Consider the following 19,412-nt stretch of genomic DNA (forward strand, 5'->3'; position numbering starts at 1 on the left):
TGGAGCATTCTGGGATAGCTCCCGGAGGCCAACACCATCGAATTGTGTCCACAGTACCCCAAATTCGACCCAGCAAGGCCGATTTAAGCGCTAATCCACTTGTCAGGGGTGGAGTAAGGAAATCAATTTTAAGAGCCCTTTAAGTTGAAATAAAGGGCTTCATCGTGTGGATGGGTGCAGGTTTACATCAATTTAACACTGCTAAATTCAACCTAAAGTCCTAGTGTAGACCAGGGCTAAATGTCTTTAAGTTGAATCACTACTGAAAGCAGGTGTGTCACTGAAGCTTATCTGAGGGGAAGACCGTTTGGAAATCTGAACTACTGTTTACTACTGAACTACTGTTTAGGAGGCATTAATTAATTATGCAAATGAATAAATATAGGTAAGAGAATGTAGATGTCTTTGAGTTTGCACTTATCAGATCACCTCAGTATACCGTGCCTTTGCAGATTCAGCGTTAATCTTTTTGCAAAAGAATAAAGCCAACATGTTTAAAAACAAATAGGGCTAAATTCTTCTCTCAGCAACACTGCTGTAAATCCAGAGTGATTCCACTGATATTCCTACAGAGGTATCACTGAGAGCAGAATTTGGCTGTTATAGAGTCAGGGGTCTTCAAACTATTTGATCAATATAAACGATAAATCTCACAGGACCCACTTCCATAACTGACACCATTACCATAGCCATTTTGCTGGAGGAACATATAAAAGGGGCTGACTAAAAGAATTACTCTGTCGAACAATATTTAGTGAGGGAAAACTTATAGGACTTAACATAGAGGACATGCAAAGAGCATCCCAGGATACACAGGGATAGCAGAATCTTGTTCATGCCCCAAGCAATGTCTGACGGCACAGGAAGGATTCAGACTCAGAACATTACCTCTGAACTGAATGAGCCTAATGTACAAATTCTGCTTTCAGTCAGACTTGTACCATCCTACTCAAGTGTCTGAAATTGTGTCTTTGAGGACAGAATTTTGACCACAACACCACATTTTCAGTAAAGGCTGACAATAATGAGCGTACACATTTGTATGTGCAAAACCAAAATCTGGCCCCCAAATGAGTATGTAGATGTGCAATTAGGGCCCAATCCAAAGCCAATAGGAATCTTCCCATTGATTTCAACAGGTTTCACCATTTGCAAATGTAAATAATGTCTATGCAGCACAAACTGCATACAAATTTTTTTTGCAGATACAATTTAGGCACCTTCATTCGATAATCTGACCCTTAGCCACAGGTGGAGTTCCAAATGATCATCCGCACAGAGGAAACAGTATTTCCCTCAATGTTCTATCACCATTTTAGTGGTCACTATTATCTCTCTTTTTTGGTAATATTGCTGTTTAAAATAAAATGAGAGAGGTGGGAATGCTCATAGATGCATACTGAAGAGTAATTATTATAAAGCACAAAGGCTTCGTCTGTGCTGTTTATCTTTTTGTCAGTCCATGCTACAACACTATTACAGTATTAATATGCATTTTTAACTACAAGTTTCTGTGAATCCTCAGTAGTCAATTTTGAATATTAGTAACTCATGCGTTTTATGTTTTGTTTTTAAGGGCTTAGGTCTACCTAAAATGTAACAGGATGAAATTTTTCATTATTTTAAAGAGGTGTTACAAAAACAAAGAAAGGCATCCCCTTTTTATGGATTTGTCAGAGGGGGCCATATCCTGCTCTCCTTATTCACACAGGCAGTTCCACTGGCCTCACTGGGGCAGGTAAGCAAGCATCATATCTGCTCTGAGACCTTTTCATACCAAGTTTCATCCCAGCTGAGTACTGAAAACCAAACTATAAACCATGGACAAAGAGGGTGGCTTTTGTCATGGAATACTGATAGACTTAACTTTAGCAGCACTCGGAGGCACCAACACAACCACAGATACCTCTTTAAAACTGTAAGTGACGTGTTTGTAGAGCATGATATAAAAAATATTTTTCATTCCATCACAGTTAATTTATAAAGATTTTATGGGATTGCCACTAGAGAAGTTATGAAATACAGCAAGCCATGTACTAGCAGGTAACAAAGTGCACAGAATGTCCTTTCCCACGATTTAGCACTATAAGACATTGTCCATAAAACATGGTAAATACAAATATATCTTCTCTTCTCTGGCAGAAGCCAAATTAGTTAAAATATTTATGGATAAGTGCTAACAGGAAACAAGATGGCAATAATTATTAACTCAGCTGTACAGATCATCTCCAAGGCAATCGTTTTACATTTCTGGCAACTATCCATTGGTCTGAATAATAAATCCAAAGAGATCAATTTAAAATAAACGTCTACTACTTAAAAATAAAAGACTGAAACATTGCACCATAGAAAAAGTGATGTCCAATGCAGTATGTTTAATTTGTTAAAGGAAAGCAAAGAAAAATATGTCAGGATTCTGTTGCTTTAGGGGCATAATTGTAAAGAAATGCTGCATTCATTTTAAAATGAACAAAGATATTACACAAAAATCCTTGACTTAAATGTCTTAAGTCACATGATACTGCAATTTCTTGCACACAGGATGGACTTCTTCACCCAGACAGAGCCTCACTGACTTCAGTGGAGCAGTGAATGGTGATAGCTGTCCCTTTGTATGAAAGAAATTGCAGGATCAGTTCTGTAGGGTCCAATTCATTACTCCTTCAGCCAGAAAATCTCCCACTGAAATCAGGCCACTGAACTGGGCACTCACTCTCTTCCTTAAAGGTCAGTGCAAAGACCATACATTTAAATAGAAGCTGGTTATGACACTTTAACAGGCGCCTTTCTACGGTCTCAAGATTTATAGGTCACGGGCATTTACTAACGTTTATTTCTGAAACTCCGTGCAACTCTCTATCAGTATGTCTACATGGCAAAAAACCCCAAAACAAAACAAAACACAACAGCAACTCTCAGAGCCTGGTCTACAGAATCAGGCTCATACAGAAAAGTGCTAATAATAGTTGTGTGAATAACCTCAGTGCTAGCTTGGACTCACAAAGTCAAGAGCAACACACCCTAGAAAATCAAAGGGAACACCTTCAGAAGTGGCGAGGAGGTAGTCTTTGGGGTGGGGGTGGGGGGAGCCAGGGCTTCACTATTTAAAACACCATTAGGTGGAAGCAGGGTCCACACTGACATTGACAGGAAGCACAAAAAGACAGCCAGTTCCAAAGAGCATTTATAAACTGGGTCACTGCTAACAGCATAAAGAATACAGCTGCCACCCTTTAAACTTTGTAACTTATGTTTTTCCAGCCCATGGTAGCACACGTCTCTGTCGCTGCCTCCGCATTAAATACTTTTCTTTATTTTTAATCTCTTTCACGCCTCTTTCTTAAATAAATAGTATAGTGCTGAACCACAACTATAATTTGGATTTGATTGCTAATGCTGAAGGAACAAATGCTTCCTGTCTATTGTAGGGAGGAAGAACACACAGGTGGAAGCTAATATATCATCCATTAGAAGGTAGAAAGAGGGGCTTGAGAGTGGCTACAGGTAATCAGACAGAGATTGGTACCAGCCCACAGAGTTTTCTCTAAACATAACGTAAGCCAATGAGTTAACAGTTAATGGAGAAAGCTACTACAGGAAATGTAGACATGCAAAGTGACTATTTCCTATAAATAAAATACATCTCACTCTCATCTTTACTCTCTTACTGCAGTGGGTGTCCATTTCCCAGGACCTATTTGAACATAAAATACATAATATTAAGAATGCAGCTTTTGTACTATACTCAGTTAAAAATGTATTTTTAAAGCTGAACTCAATTCATATGTAGGTGTTTGAAATAAAACCATTTACATTATAATGTATGCACATTATACAGATCTACTTCATATATTTTAACCGATGCCTATGATACTGATGGCAGTACTCTCACTTTTGGGCCAGGTGCTCATGGATTCAAGTCGTTTACCGTCATCTGAGCTCTTACTGGGTTTTTATACCACAGACCTGGGAGAGGGCACTGCACTACTAAATCCTTCACACAAGACACTAAACTGAGGTCCCTTCTGTTGAACCCTGCACTCTCCAGGAAATTAAAGAATTCATGATACTATTCAAAATGAACAGTGGATAATCTCAATATTCAGACCAAAATTCCTTTTTTCAATAAGACATTTTGTCAAATCCTAGACATTTGGGAGCTACTTCTGCATTCATCGAAGTTGCTACATTTGTCTACGTTAGCAAGCACTACCAGCAGGGATGTGCAGTTAGGATAATTTTGGGGGTGCAAAAGTTCTAAATCTACAGAAAAATTTTCAACATGAGACTCAGACTAGAAGCTTTTTGGGAAAAGACCATTGTCTTTTGGCCGTACAGCTCCATACGCACCCATGTCACCACAGAAATAATAAACCACTAATGAGCAAATAGTAATTGTGTGTTATAAAAGCAAGAAAGTGATGCCCTCCAATATGTGGTTTTAATATTCATGTTTAGATGCCTTATATCAGGGCACATGAAATGGCCATACTCTACCACTCCTGCCCTTGCCAGTATCTCCAGTATGTAAACAATAAGAAGGAATTATTGCCAGCAAGCACAGTGTTCTTCATCTCTTTCCCTCCTTCTCTCTTTCTCCTCGCCCCCTCATGTTTTCCATCTTCCCCTTTTCTCTATTTGTCTTTTCTTCCTCTCCTTCTTTTTCCTTTACCAGGGCTCTATCCCTCTCTTGTTCTGCCCTTTTCTGGTTTACCTGGCTCCAACCTCTCTCCTTTCCTCTTAACAGCGTTACCCACCACACTCCTTCCCCAACTCACTCCCACACAAGCAAATGGTCCCTCCTATCCCATCTCCCTGCCAGGCCCATCGAAAGGAAAATGGGCAGCAGTACATCATGTTCACTGAGGTCCCACCCTGTCCAATTTCACTTTATTTGCACAGAGATTATAGAGCTTTCAGTGGGCCCGGTACAATTGCTCCGCTTTACCTCCCTCTCATCAGCCCTGCTCCCACTTCATACACCCAGAGGCAATTTCTGACTACCTGAAGTCTGAAAACCCTCATCAGACTAATTCCATAACAGCAGCCTGCTTCTGTTGCTTCTTTATTAATGTTCCCTCTCTGGAGTACCTCAAGGAACTGTGGCAGATTTTAAGAGAACACAGTGGTGAGTATGGACTAGTGATGGAAACTGAAAACCCAAGGTCCACTAACAGAGAATTGCTTTGTCCTACCAAGAAAAGTGCAACTGCACAGTTCTGGGATCACTACACCTTGATCTATCAGTATCTTACTTTGTATTTAGTAACCAACTCTGGGGCACCTTGAGTACAGAAGTTGCAATATAATATTAAACTTAATTCTCTACAGAGCTTAGATGCTATTAGGGTCTTGCATAAAAACATCCGCAGATTGTAAGAAGTGAATCTTACCCTGATAGACTAATACTGCCTTTGTTTCCCGTAACACCTTCTCAATGGAAGGATTATACACTCAACCAACCATGATGACCCCCAATAAGACAAACCAGTCTATTGTATTAATTTGGCTCCATGCATGTGTACTAAAGCCACATGCCAATATCTACATAATACTGTTGCTCTTTAAAATTATGTCCAAATGCATATTTTGAACAAAGTCACTTGTTTAGATTCCACCTTCCTCACCTCAGTATGGATTAACAACTATAAGTAACACATCACTTAAAGTAAATCTAATTTTGGGGATAAAATATATCAAGCATTTCTCTCTCTTTTTAGGATATTCTGTATCAGAATCCCAAAAGAGCCACACGCGCACACACAAATTGTTTCCAACTATTTTTAAAAAGTAAACCAAAATTTGCAACCTAATTCCAGGCCAATATTCTCCTCTGAGATCAGTACATCATCCATGGAAGGTCAACAAGCAGAACAAATGCAGAATATGCTATAGAGGACACTCAGTGAAGACTTCAGAGGAAAAGATATATCCCAAATTTCCTTCTGTGCCTCAAAACAAATGTATAGGTTAAAGTTTGTTTTCTAAACATAATGGAGCTATTGGGGGCGGGAGAAGGAATCTTAGCTGCTGTGTCAGTGTCAAAGTCTCTGCTCCAATTATTAATCAAGAGGGTGCAGATTTGGAAATCTGACATCTCAGCTAGCATTAGTTGTTTAAAAATAGACTATTAAGCCCTCTGGAGATATTATCTTTATAATGAGTCTGATTAGTACTAGGGAAAAAGGAAGCTGAGAAGGAAATTCAAGTACAGTAACAAACACCTGGAAGCTCTCTTGAGAATGTTGTATTAGGCTCACTGCAATCCAGTTCATCTTATGTAACACAGAATTCATTATGACAGGAAAACCATTTTGGTTTAAGTAGCTATTACACCTCTTCATGTTTATTTTCAACTTTCACCTGCATCAGGAAACCTTTAAGGAAAGCTGCAGCATGACTGGCACAAAGCATACTCTCAACAATGGTAATACAGGGCCTGATTCAAAGCACAAAGAAGTCAATGGAATTAGCTATGGTAACTATGGTGTTGCACAAAAGCATTACCTGAAGAATTTTACTCCTGTGAAAAATATGAAGCCTGAAAGCAAATTCAGACATGAAACCTATCAACTCATAAATGTATCTGAAGGCCTCACTACTTCCCTTTATGTTCATTCAGTATAGCCCAGAGTTGGAAAGTCAAGTACATATATACTCTTTACCAACAGGTTTTGAAAAAGAAATTTAATCTTATGAATATATATCCAACTTTCTGACTAGGAAAGGTCAGAAGTAAATGAATTTCTTCCAGTTTTAACGCTGTTACTGACAAGAGTAACTATTTTGAAGGCAACTGCAAAGCCTGACTTAATGTGGATGGTGATGATAGAAAAACTTTCTGACAATGGAAGTTTGTCTGTATGTATGTCTTTCTGTTGGAAAAGATGGGACTCTGAAACTAAGTTCATACTGCAGATATCAGAGATCTTCTCGTGTTAATATCCCAGGTTGTGTAGTCTCACTTGCAGGCAAAAATCTTAACTCCCATTAAAGTTAGTCAAGCTATAAACACATATAGGCAATGATTTGTCTTCAACTGAAGTCAATGGGAACTTTGCCATTGACTTCAGTATGAGCAGCAGAAGGTCCACAGGTAGGAAAGTGGACCTCAAAATGAGATGAGAATCTTTCTGAAGTAATGACAGCTGCAAAGAGATTTTATCAGTTAAGGCCAAAACTCCCAAGAGGAGCAAGACACGACCCCATATGTTAAGTATTTCTTTCCTTCTCTTCTTGTATGCCTGTCTTCCTAGAAGCTCATTTCCTGTTAATCAGTAAAGATATTCATTATGATTTATAGAGTACTATAAGTGCATTCTTATGTGTTTCTTATTTTACAATTAATAGGTTGAGGAAGTAATTCTTACTATTGTTGATTAGGAAACCCCTGACCTCATACTAAAAGATAAAAAAATTATTGGAGAAAAACTTGTAGTTTCAGAAATGAAATTAGTCATGTTCCAACTATTTAAGCTCAGATACATTTATATAATATTCAGACTATAACCCTTTTAGCCAATTGTGATTGGTAAAACTGAATATATGTCTCTTCACAACAAACCCGCCTGCCAATTTTGCCAAATTATCCAACAAAGTCTTTAAAGATTTCATTGTTTTTCAAAAGTAAAACTTTTCATTGAATAAACTTAAATATTCAAGACATACACAAAAAGTTTTCAAAATAATATTTAGTTTGTGTGTGCTGTGCCACATTACACAGGTGACATTATCATTTTTCAATAGAGATCAAATTTCTGGAAGTTATTTAACAGATTCTGCATCCCCTTAAATGAAAAAAAAAAAGTTTGGTATCAATGTCCAGTTTTGATTTTGGGATGTAACACTAACCTAACAGTTCTAGCTCACAGCACTGGCTAGTAAAACTCACCACTCTGAAATGGATGTTTATAAAGATTCTACATATGCCATATCTGTTCTACCCAGATTTCATTAAAAGGAAGCTGCTTAAAATAAAATGCAATTTTGTTTCTTTAGCACTTAAACTTCCTGAACAGAACATACCAAAATATCCCATGATAACAAAACTAGAAGTTCAGTGTAAAGATGTTTTAGATTATATTTTAGGCATCTGCTTTAAAACTTAATACTTAGGAACTGATTCTGCTCCTAGTGAAGTTATTGGGAGCTTTGCCATTGCCCCAAAATGACAGCAGGAGCAAGCACTCAACTAGCAAGTCTTCCAAAAACAAAAGCTAATATTCTTATCATCTTAATGTTACCATTTTATATTCTGGACCATTTTCTAGAAGTCACAGAACACCTTCAGTTATGAAAATAAACCATAAATGGCTGCCAGTGCCCTGTACAGACAGCATTTTTGGAAAGTATTAATTCAGATCAGACCATTGAACCATTAAGCAAAATATATTTTAATGGGTACAAAGGTCAAGATAGTGCAAAGTGGCACTTATATAACTTTTTTGAAAAATAGTTTTACATATATAGTTAGATGTATCAGCAATGTCGGACAATTTGTTTTTAAACAGGATACTTATCTCCTTCCCAGTCCATACATTTCATTAATACGCATTTACCGTGTTGCCTTTGCTGCTAGAATGTTTTATGTCTGTATGTCACCATTCAGGGCCCAAACCAGTTCCCTTAACCAAATAAAACTGAAAATAAGTTTAAGACTGCAGAATTTGGCCCATAACATTTACATGTAAGCAAAGTGATTACTAGGAAAGTTCAATCTAACCCTTGAAGAGCTCCTTCTCAGATGTTAGTTTCAGGAATGCTGCTGTTTTCTCAACCGTTCATTAGACCCCCCCCTCCCCAATAATGGAAGCAAAACACACTAATGATTTCGTTAACTTCTTATTATCCTTTCAGCAACTTCAACATTTGATTAAGTAGACTATTAATGAAGAGCACAGGAATAGCTCTGATTTACATAACAAAGGAAAAATGTTTATTGGGGCTGATTTTTGTGTGTGCAGTTTGTTTGTAAAGCAACTCGCTTTATTAAAAAAAAAAGCTTAGGTAGAAAAACAAGTCTGTAAGCAAAACCTCCACTTGAACTCAATTCCCACCCACATAATCTGAAAGGTATTTTTGATGTAAAGCACAATGCTTTGTGACATTTTTGAACTGTATATTAATGGGCCATCACCTCATCCCTAAGAGAAAAGATAGCTGCATAGTGTAGTTCCACACCTAGTTTAGTCTTAGATCAAGTGTAAGGAAATCTAGCTAGGAATAGACCTAGTTCTCTACCCAGTTCACAAACTTCCTCCACACATTTAAGCACTTCTCAGTGACTGGCATATGAAAAAGCATGAAGGTCTTAGAGGAACAGCCGTGTTAGTCTGTATTCGCAAAAAGAAAAGGAGGACTTGTGGCACCTTAGAGACTAACCAATTTATTTGAGCATGAGCTTTCGTGAAGTGAGCTGTAGCTCACGAAAGCTCATGCTCAAATAAATTGGTTAGTCTCTAAGGTGCCACAAGTCCTCCTTTTCTTTTTTCATGAAGGTCTTGTAAGTGCATCAAATAATTCGCAGGCAGTCCAACGTGGCCTTGCTAGCTGAAGTATTTTCGGGTCCCTTCGCTCCCGATAGGCACAAAGTGCAAAGAAAAATAAATAAATGTAAACTCTTTCAAAGAACTAACAGCAAATCGGGGATTGAGTTGAGGGGTATTATAATTTGTCTTTCGGCTGCAGTGGAACCCCGTTGTCAGCAGGGGGCGCTCTTGCACGAAGCAAAACAAGACTAACATTGTTCCGCTGACTATAAACTCAAGGGCCCGCTCAATAGCGCTTACAGTACGTCTGAAGTGGTAGCTACTAAACAGTAAGACTGTCAATAAATCGTACAAGCTTTGAACATGTTGTGAGTCATAACATAAAATAATCCTTAGAGACTATATTGCAGATTATTAATTTATTGGATTTTTCCGGGGGGGAGGGGGCGAGGGCAAGAGGCACAAACCTGAGCATCCCTAAATCCAACCCCCCTCTGATTTCATGCATTTATCCATAGATTTTCATGGATTTTTTTTACTCCCCAAAATCTGCATGCAGGTTTGGACTGGTAACATTTGCTGTAGCAAATAGGCAAAGGCGGCCCCCATTCGGTGTCTCGTAATGCCAAAGAGGAGAACAAGTCCTTAACAGGTTTATAATGCACACAAAGAACAGCAGGAGATTTGGGGGGTGGAGTGGAGAATGGAGAGTATGGTTGGTTGATCACCGGTTGGGGAGTACTAGCCATTGCACAATGTAGCCAGATGAGAAATAATCAGACATTTCTCCCCCAACCCCCCAAGCTTATTATTACCACAATCTTCAGGAGAGAGAGGGGATAAAAAAACTAAATACTCACCATATTGACTTCTGATACCATGTCTATGCTGGCAATGTCTATGTTCATGCCAACAGCCACTGGGGGACCTGCAAACCAACGAGATGGTCCGCAATGTGATCTCTAAGAACTTAACTCATTCTTACCAGAGTTATCAAGACTAATCAAAGGGCGATATGGCACGAGTGTTGGTAACAACAAAACAGGCTCTCCTTTGATACCTGGAAACCCCCCCGTTTGCAGAGTATTCACCCTTTGCCTCCGCCGTAGGGACATTTTATGTAACATGCACACACGTGTTAATAACGGGGGCTCTACAGACACTGGCTATATAGATAGACAAACACAAATCGATTATTGTATGAACCAGTTCAAATCAGTACCTGGGGGAGGGGGAGAAAAGATCGGACTGCACATTTTAACTCTTTCTACTCGACACATGCGACATGCAAACTGAGAAAAAGAGAATCTCACCTGAGATTCAAATGATTTATACCCGGCTCTTAAGATTGCTTTCTGGAGTAGTATACACACATTCAGGCACACAACTAGTTCAAAGTTGCAGCAAACATTGGGTTAAGTGACATTTTCTGTATCAATTAACAACATATCTTTTGTACTCAAAAATAGTGACTGTGGTCACAGACACCGGCTCACTAGAAAAAACGCTGGATAAACTTAAGAGATTTTCATCTGAATAACGCCAATTAACCGACGGTTTAATTATGGGTTAATAAGTTATCAGCACACACTCTCACAAATGAGACCGATTACAAATATACAGGAGATTTCAATGATCGCATTAAGAGCATCCTGTGTTAAGAAAATTCAGTAACAATTGGCTTAACTTTCGGTCAGCTTGAGAAAAATGGCAACATACACACCAAAGCAGCAGCACCCACAACACGTTTAAAAACACACACACACACACACACAGGAGACACAGCCTGGGTATGTAACATCTCCTATTCAAAAAGCAATCAAATTACCTCCAAAATCTGGCCTCAGGCGAATGTCATAGCCTTTCAGCAGTCTATCAACGGTCTCTTTTACCAGCGACATATTGCTAGGGTCATTGACACTAAAAAACAATAATACATATGTCTTATTTCTCAGATCCGATCTCCCCATTCGGGGAACAGTAGCATACAGGGCAATTCAAAGTGAAGGAAAAGAGACGTCTCAGTCACTTACCTCTGTGCACACACCATTGCTATTATTAAGAAGAATGACCAAATCCCAAAGTAGCCCCTTTTCCGGACTCTCAACATCCCTTTAGCTTTTGATCTGATTTAGGGTTTCAGTGAAGAGGAGAAGAGATCCAACTTATTCTGGCCAGTGCAGTAATTCTAATGTGAAGCGCATGCGCACGGCGTACCACAACATCAAAAGGAGCAGTGGTTGCTGCTGGAGATGGAGCAAATTTCCTTGCCAAAAAAAAAAAAAAAAAAAAAAAAAAAAATTAAAGGGGAAGAAGGAAATGCATTCTTTAAAAAAAAGGCATCCCACAGAAGGATCAAGTGTATTTTTGTTGTCCTTTTTGTCAGTCTACTACAATATAATATAAACTGCAGCAAGCAGGGAAGTTTCAGGAGTTGCAGGGTACGGCAGTTTTGCAACCTAGCTTAAGGGGGGGCGGACATGTGCAGGATCCGATTAGAAACAGAGGGGGAAAGAGGTTTAAAAGAAGCTGGGGATGCAAATCGTGCGAGAGGCAGACAGGGGGGTAGCTTAACTTTACGCTCCCCGGAAACAGTCTACGCGGAGAAAGGTGAGGGGCAGAAAAAGGGACCTAGATTGGCAGGGGGGAGGGAGGGAGAGGGTTGAGCCTATGGTAATCTTTCTGGGGGGAAATGCAATGATGACGAACCAGGTTCTTGTAAGAAGGGATTCGGATGTTTCCTACTCTCCTGGCAGGAGCTGTTCCTAGGTCAGAGGAATTGGGGAGGGGAGAGAGGGACTCGCTATATGACGTTACCAGCCAGGCAATTCTCAAGATTATTTATAACATGAAAAGGGAGGCAATTAAAACGAACGTCTCCCTTTTATGTTCCCATTCGATTTTAGCGTGGCTCTTAAAGAGTACAGCAATGGCTGGCAAGGATGGGCAAGTGTGGGGAGGCGGGCGGGGGGGGGGAGGGGGATCCTGCTCTTTTCCCCTTTAGCAGGGAATGCAAATTCCTCAGGTAGATTTAGCCTGGCTACGGAATGGGGTCGGGGAGCAGGATACCCTGCAAAGAAAACTGGGCTTTTAGTGACCATTCCATACCCGGTGCATTTCCACTCACAGACCCTCCTTACCTTTCTGAGTAAAACACCAGAGCGGCTGAAATGCAGCGTTTAGCCGAATTAATGCTTCAGAAGAAAGCAGAGACGAACAGAAAACTGGTTTGAGGATGTTTTGAGTGACATTTAAATCCTGAGCAGAAGAGAGAGAAAGGGGGAGGAGGGAAGGGGGAAAAAAAGAGAGGACTTTAAATTATTCCTTGCAAATCTGCCCGCTGCTGTAGCTCCTTTTACACCTCCTCCTCCAAATACCCATTTGGACCCGTGGATCTGTGTTGCTTCATTGAACGGATCTGGGGTGTGCACGCGTCCTCGCCTTGCCTGGATTGCACACGGAAGGGAATTAGGCAGAGACACTTTAATTCCCCAGTTCACAAAAGCAATATTTAATTCGCTGCAAGGGGAAGGGAGGGAGGGAGGAGGAAGGAAACAAGGGTGAGTGTTGCACAGAGAGAGAGAGCGAGAGAGAGAGAAATGTGAACCGTGGCTAAGGAAGAGACGCTTTGAAAGCCCCCGATTTCCCTCAATAAACGTTTAGTCATTCCACTCACAGCAAATGACAGGAGCTCCAGGCCTGCTAAATCTCCTCACCCCCGCCGCCCCCGGGGAATGGTTTAAAACCTCATGCCCCCCTACTCCACAGACCACAGCCCCTTGCCTGGTGAAAGGCTATTTCACATGCATGCATATCACAGTCACCAAACAAATAAACGCCTCCGATCGCCTGGACTAGGGTTTTTTTTTTTTTTAGACATATGGATATATTTTATAAACTGAAGCAAGAGAGGTAGCTGAGCCCCGCGTGAAGAGGCAGAGCACAGTCCCCGGCCTCCCTGGGCATGCACTGCATTTAAAAACCAAACCCACTGGCTGGATGGAGATGCAGCTGCAGCGTGCGCCAGCCAGCTGTAGCGACCCCCAGACCCGGCTATGTCCACGTGACGCCAGGCAACATGCGGGTCCCGGTAGCACGGGTTGCTCTTGGCAGATTGCTGGGAGGGGAGCTCGAGGAACAGCAGCTGGGGCAGGAGCGAGAAGGGCTGGGTGGGGGTTCGAGGAAGAGCACCTGGCCAAATAAGATGCATAAGAAGAGGGTGCAACTGAGGAGGCATGGTCTAAATGTGTGGTATGGGAAATGGGTGCAGTTGAGGAGAGGCATTATAGGTAGTGAGTGCAGCTGTCCGAGGAAAGGGGATACAGCTGAAGAGACATTGTCTCAGGAAGGCACATGGGAAGGGGGTACACATAAGAAGGGGCATAGACCAGGAGTGCAAATGAGCAGGTCTTGATTGCAGGTAGAGGGTAAAAGCACAGATAGTATGTGGGAGAAGGGGTGTAGATTAGGAGACCTTGAAGAAACAGCAAGGATGCAAAGGAGGAAAAGCTGAATACATGAGACATAGATGTAAAGCCCAGCAGCCATTTAACAAAATTCTGCACGTATGTTTAAAATAAATGCAATCAATGTTCAAATATTGTAGGTTAGTGAGTGGGAAGGATCAGAGTCAAACCTTGTAGGGGGTCAAAATATCTTCCATCTACCCTTCAAAATATTCCTTAGGTAACACAGATACCAGTTTACCACAGTGTAGTGCATTCCACAGGCAACTCATGCAAATCCACCTGTCTGCTACACTCACACAGTAAATCATATCAATAGGAAATAGGTAGGGTTGAGCAACCCCCTACCACCACAACCCTTAAATACTCCCCCCCCCCCGACAAATTTAAGCCTTTTCATGAGATCTCTGTATTTATTTGGTTTTGGTTCCTCTGAAAAAATATTAGACTCAAATTATTTTTGAAGTGCCAGAGTAGGGGAAAAAAAGAAGTTAATATGCTTGCAAAGAGGGCTGAGACTCTCGCCTATTATGGTGGTTGAAGTTATGGTACAGGGAGAATTCATACTTATGAACGCCACAAGGTTAACAGGCTAGAAGAGTTCTCAGAAGCTCTGAAATATCTTATTTATGTATTCTAAAAATAATCATGCTTGAGTAAAAATTTTTAGCAGTTTGTCACACTGTGATGCCCCCCCCCTTTTTTTTTCCCTGTTCAAGACTGAGAAATAGGATTTTTTTAGTGCATGATGGATGCTATGTTAACCAACGAAAGTATCTGTTCTCTCACAGCTGGGATGCTTCACTTTCAAACCACTTGAAAAATGGCCCTCAAAGCAGGTGGTGGACATTCATTTGTACAATGAATCCTGTATTGTTAGATATATGTATAATATGTATTTCTTTTTTTCTGCAACCACATGATAAAACCTGCAATCTGGTAGTAAAAGGCATTGATTGTGCCCTTTTGTCCTCACCCGTAAGGATTTACATTGGAACCGCATCTGACATTTCAAATTCCTATGTTATTTTCAGCTCTCTGATATTACTATTATATTGAACTGCTATTAAAATATTTCTTTCTTTCCTGTCCAAATGTGAATCAGATAAAAAGAAAGATCTAAGGCCCAGGGCTGGCAATATTCAATGCTGGATTAGGGGAAAGATTTATAGTTTAATACCATGTGACAGGGCTAGAAACAGAGTCAAGACATATATACAAAAGTGAATACAGTTTTATATGGCAATGTAGATAGCATTTGTACTCAGCTTTGGCTTTTGAATAGATAACAGCTCAAAACAGTGACATCCTTACACATAAAAGTTTATTTTGTTAATGTATTTATTATAAATATCAATTTTAAAACAGTGATACAAAACTGTATATAAAAATAAAGTATGGACAAGCAACTAAAAACAAACACTTTACAACAACAGAAGCTACTTAAGTTTATTTTAAAATCTAAGAACCTGATGACACTATACAGTAACTAGGGGCCCAAGATCACTCTGTTCACACTGACTTCAGTGGAAGTTGAGGGTCCACTATACCCCAAGGGATCAGGGCCTGAGGCAACTTGTCCATTCTGTTGATGTAGAAACTGCATTGGGAGGACCACCTCCTTCTCATATGCAGACATCAGAGCTCAATGTCCAGGTTCCATATCCAGAAGATAAGCTCTATATCAAGGGAGGCTAAGCATTATAAACTGCCATCCAGATGTGCCCCACAGACAGATGGAGAGGAAACCTAGCTAATCTGGTGCATGTTGTGGCTAGACTGGACAAGCTAGACAGTAGCCTGTTGAGCTAATCGGGGGCACCACCAAACAGCTGTTCAGCCACACCACCCAACAGCTGGTCAGCAGCCACTGCCAAATAGCTGTTTGGCAACTCCAGGAGGGGCTTGGGGGAGGTTGGAGAGCAGCGGACCGGCAGGCAGGGGTCTTGGGGAGGGGGTGAAGTGGGGACAGGAAGAGGTGGAGCGAGGCTGGGGCCTTGGGGAGGGGTGGAGCACCCCAGGGGAAAACCACAAGCTGGTGTCTGTCTTGCACTAATAATATGAGTGGCCAAATTCAGCTCCATGTTGACAAGCTGAGAGTGGTGATTGCACCCCCAAACCCTAGATTACTATTCAGCTGGAGCAAACATAAAGGTCACTAAAGATGTAGGGTCTGCTCCCCAGGAGATTCCTGATAGTTTTTGTATTAAAGTGGAACAGGAAGAGATGATATTTTCAGATGCTCATTTTCAGGTGAGGCAGTACATCAGGCAATGGTTGAGTTTTGCTCCTAAGTATGTGACAACTGGTTGGAATGGCAGCAGCCATCCCTGTGCACAGATCAGGATGGGTCACTTGGCAAGATGGTTGTTTAGATTGAAAGTAGTTGCAACTGTCTTGGTTTCACTAAGAATTAGTGGAAATAAGTGGTCAAAATGTCAATGTCTTGACTAAAAGAAAAGGAGGACTTGTGGCACCTCAGAGACTAACCAACTTATTTGAGCATAAGCTTTCGTGAGTTACAGCTCACTTCATCGGATGCATGCAGTGGAAAATACAGTGGGGAGATTTATATACACAGAGAACATGAAACAATGGTAACACCCATACAGGTAACACCCATTGTTTCATGTTCTCTGTGTATATAAATCTCCCCACTGTATTTTCCACTGCATGCATCCGATGAAGTGAGCTGTAGCTCACGAAAGCTTATGCTCAAATAAATTGGTTAGTCTCTAAGGTGCCACAAGTCCTCCTTTTCTTTTTGCGGATACAAACTAACACAGCTGCTACTCTGAAACATGTCTTGACCTGAGATTCACTTCAACTCTATGGGAATAGTTTCCTGTGTCAGCAATACAGATGTCATCAGCATACACATACTTCTCAGCCCACGTTCCAGGAAGGTCATGTGTTCGTATTGAACAAAAAGGGGAACCAAAATTGATCCTTGTGGAAGCACTTTGCAGAGATGTTTAAGATGACTGATTTTCTGCCTGACTTGCAGGATGTAACTTTGGTTAATCATTTCTCAGATGAACCACACCTTCAGCCAATATGGAATAAATTTCAACAGCAGCTTGTCAGTCAGCCTGGTGTGCCACAGAATGCCATAGGCTGACATCAGGTCAATAAGGGCTGCGCTAACTTTCTTTCCTGACTCAAATGGTTTTCTGTGCCTTGTGTCAGACAGACTGCCTGATCTTGAGTGCATCATCCCCTCCTGAATCCATCTTGAATGCAAGACAGCTGAGAATCGGCTACCTACTTGTGCAAGCACCTGGATTGGCAGGAATCAGTCCTACTCCACTGATATGGTTAAGGTCTGGCATCTCATGATTCTGCAAATTTTATACCATAGTTGAGACCACCAGATTCCCAATGAAACCCAGGACTGGCTTCAGCTCTGGAAAGACCTGAGATATTTGACTTTAAAAAATGACAATTTTGTGTATAAACAGAGGGAGTCATAGTCTCTAAAAATGATCTACAATACCTTGATCTCCTTACATTTGTACTCTTGGTAGCTTAAAACACCTGGCTTCACAAGTAGAGAGATGCAAAAAATAGTCCCCATAAAATGTTAACACTCTAAAGCAATCTTTTTTTTTTCCCTGCAGCATATACAGAATATACTGTCCCGTGATGTGAAATAAGAGTTTTGGGCCAGATCCTGAGCTGCTATAAATCAGTGTACCTCAATTGAAGTTAATGGAGCCAGAGATATGCCCACTTACACTAGTTGAGAATCTGTCCCTTTATTTCTTTATTTGGGGCTATGCGACTTGTGAGTAATAAGTCAAAGTCATGCTGACAAGACCTTTATACCTCTCTTCACTATCATGTTTTCACACACACACACACACACACACACACACACACACACACACACACACACACACACACACACACACACACACACACACACACACACACACACTCCCCCGTACAAGTGCAGTTTCCCTACTTCTTGGCCTTTTCAATAAGATGAAGAGTAACAGTGACAGTAGCATGGCCAATTAGGTTAATCCGAGGTGTGATTATTGCTCCTTGAAAACTTCCTTCCCTGACAAACCAAGGGCTGCGCCGCACCCATGTATCTGTTTGCTACACCAGTACTGACTTGAACTCTAAATACATTCTATGGGTGGCATACCTGAGATCACTTATTCACTGACGCTTTAAAAACTCCTGCACCCCAATCTGGGTCTATGCTGGTTATGTACTATGTATGTATCTTGTGACCCTAGTAACAGATACTTGTAATCCCTCATAACTGAAGCCTGACCCCAGATGCCCAGTACCTTCTCTCAACTTGTGTAAATTTGATTTTAAAAATTAACTTTAATTTTTTAAATCTGTTCTTATGAGTTAAATATCAGATGCATTCCCTACCATCTAATATGTACTTTGTCTTGGGGACTGAATATGTCCTGCAGCCATTGCAGGCAAATGTTTGTGATGATGTGTTTTTATAAGTCTTTTCCACCTCTAACTTCTCTAAGATGAGACTTTACTGAATTTCAATTTGAGTCAGAACATGTCTTATTTTACATGAACATTAAAGTTGCAATGCATTTTACCACTTGGTTTTCTTTTTATCATTTTATGTTTGAAAGTTGAACTGACCAATCTTATGCATAAATTTGGTCTGGTAAATTGTTTAGAGAATAAGTAACATTAATACAATGTTCACTGTACTTAATTGCAGGAGGAAAGCAGGGACGGGGAGCAAAGCATAGATGTTAATTAGCTTTTCTCTGTATGGAGAGTTTTTGTAATCGGAACTCAGATTTGTTCATTCTAGAACAAACTGCATATTATATTCACAGAGTTATAGTATATGTAAGAGCAAAACACAGATCATGACCCAGACTGTATTTTATAAGTGAAAAGAACTGAAAGGAAACATTAAGGTACTGAATTCCTATGTCTTTTAACAAACATACCTTTTAGCATTGCCTGGGATCAATAGATGTTAGATGTACATTGCCCTAAGCCTTTTAATACAAAATGAAATTACTGATAATATAAAAATGGAAGTGAAATGGTTGTGTGAGACATCCCCAAATGCTATGATCGCAGAAAAGCGTCACTTGTAAGGAACTGGAGCAAAATGCAGAACATCTGGCACCTTGAATTATGACCAAAGGAAATCTAAAACTCTTATCAAATTATGAAAGCGTAAAAATGTTGTTTCCTTCAAAGTGGTGGAGTAAATAAATTAGTGTAACAAGAATATAGACAGCAAAATTGAAGTTCCACAGTCATTCAGTGTTCTCAACATGAGTGAGCCAGCCCCCACCCACTATAGTGGTTTCCACTACATTTGGCATCAGATTTCAGCATCAGGGAAACCATGGAAAGTTGAACTGACCCTGGGTATACTGTACCTCCTCATCCCAAATGTTCTCTTGCAGCTGTGGTTAAAGAACCTTGGAAAGCTCCCTGGTCCAGA

General features: G+C 40.5%; 1 protein-coding gene across 10 annotated transcripts in view; it reads right to left on the bottom strand.

Moving 5' to 3' along the window:
* Positions 1–19,412, bottom strand: part of GABRB2 (gamma-aminobutyric acid type A receptor subunit beta2) — a 308,782-nt gene that overhangs the window by 250,752 nt on the left and 38,618 nt on the right. For 3 of the 10 annotated variants that reach the window (XM_073355894.1, XM_073355893.1, XM_073355895.1), the window contains exons 2-5: positions 12,629–12,746; positions 11,522–11,754; positions 11,317–11,408; positions 10,349–10,416 (exon numbers count right to left, since the gene is read on the bottom strand). In XM_073355894.1, the coding sequence (XP_073211995.1) occupies positions 10,349–10,416; positions 11,317–11,408; positions 11,522–11,598 (237 nt within the window). In that variant the 5' untranslated portion in view covers positions 11,599–11,754; positions 12,629–12,746. Of the gene's footprint in view, positions 1–10,348; positions 10,417–11,316; positions 11,409–11,521; positions 11,755–12,628; positions 12,995–19,412 lie in introns of those variants that run through there. The other 7 variants (XM_073355896.1, XM_073355897.1, XM_073355901.1 and 4 more) reach the window with 7 other exon arrangements.

The sequence above is a fragment of the Lepidochelys kempii genome, chromosome 8 (genome assembly GCF_965140265.1).
Source record: "Lepidochelys kempii isolate rLepKem1 chromosome 8, rLepKem1.hap2, whole genome shotgun sequence".
Classification (NCBI taxonomy): Eukaryota; Metazoa; Chordata; order Testudines; family Cheloniidae; genus Lepidochelys; species Lepidochelys kempii.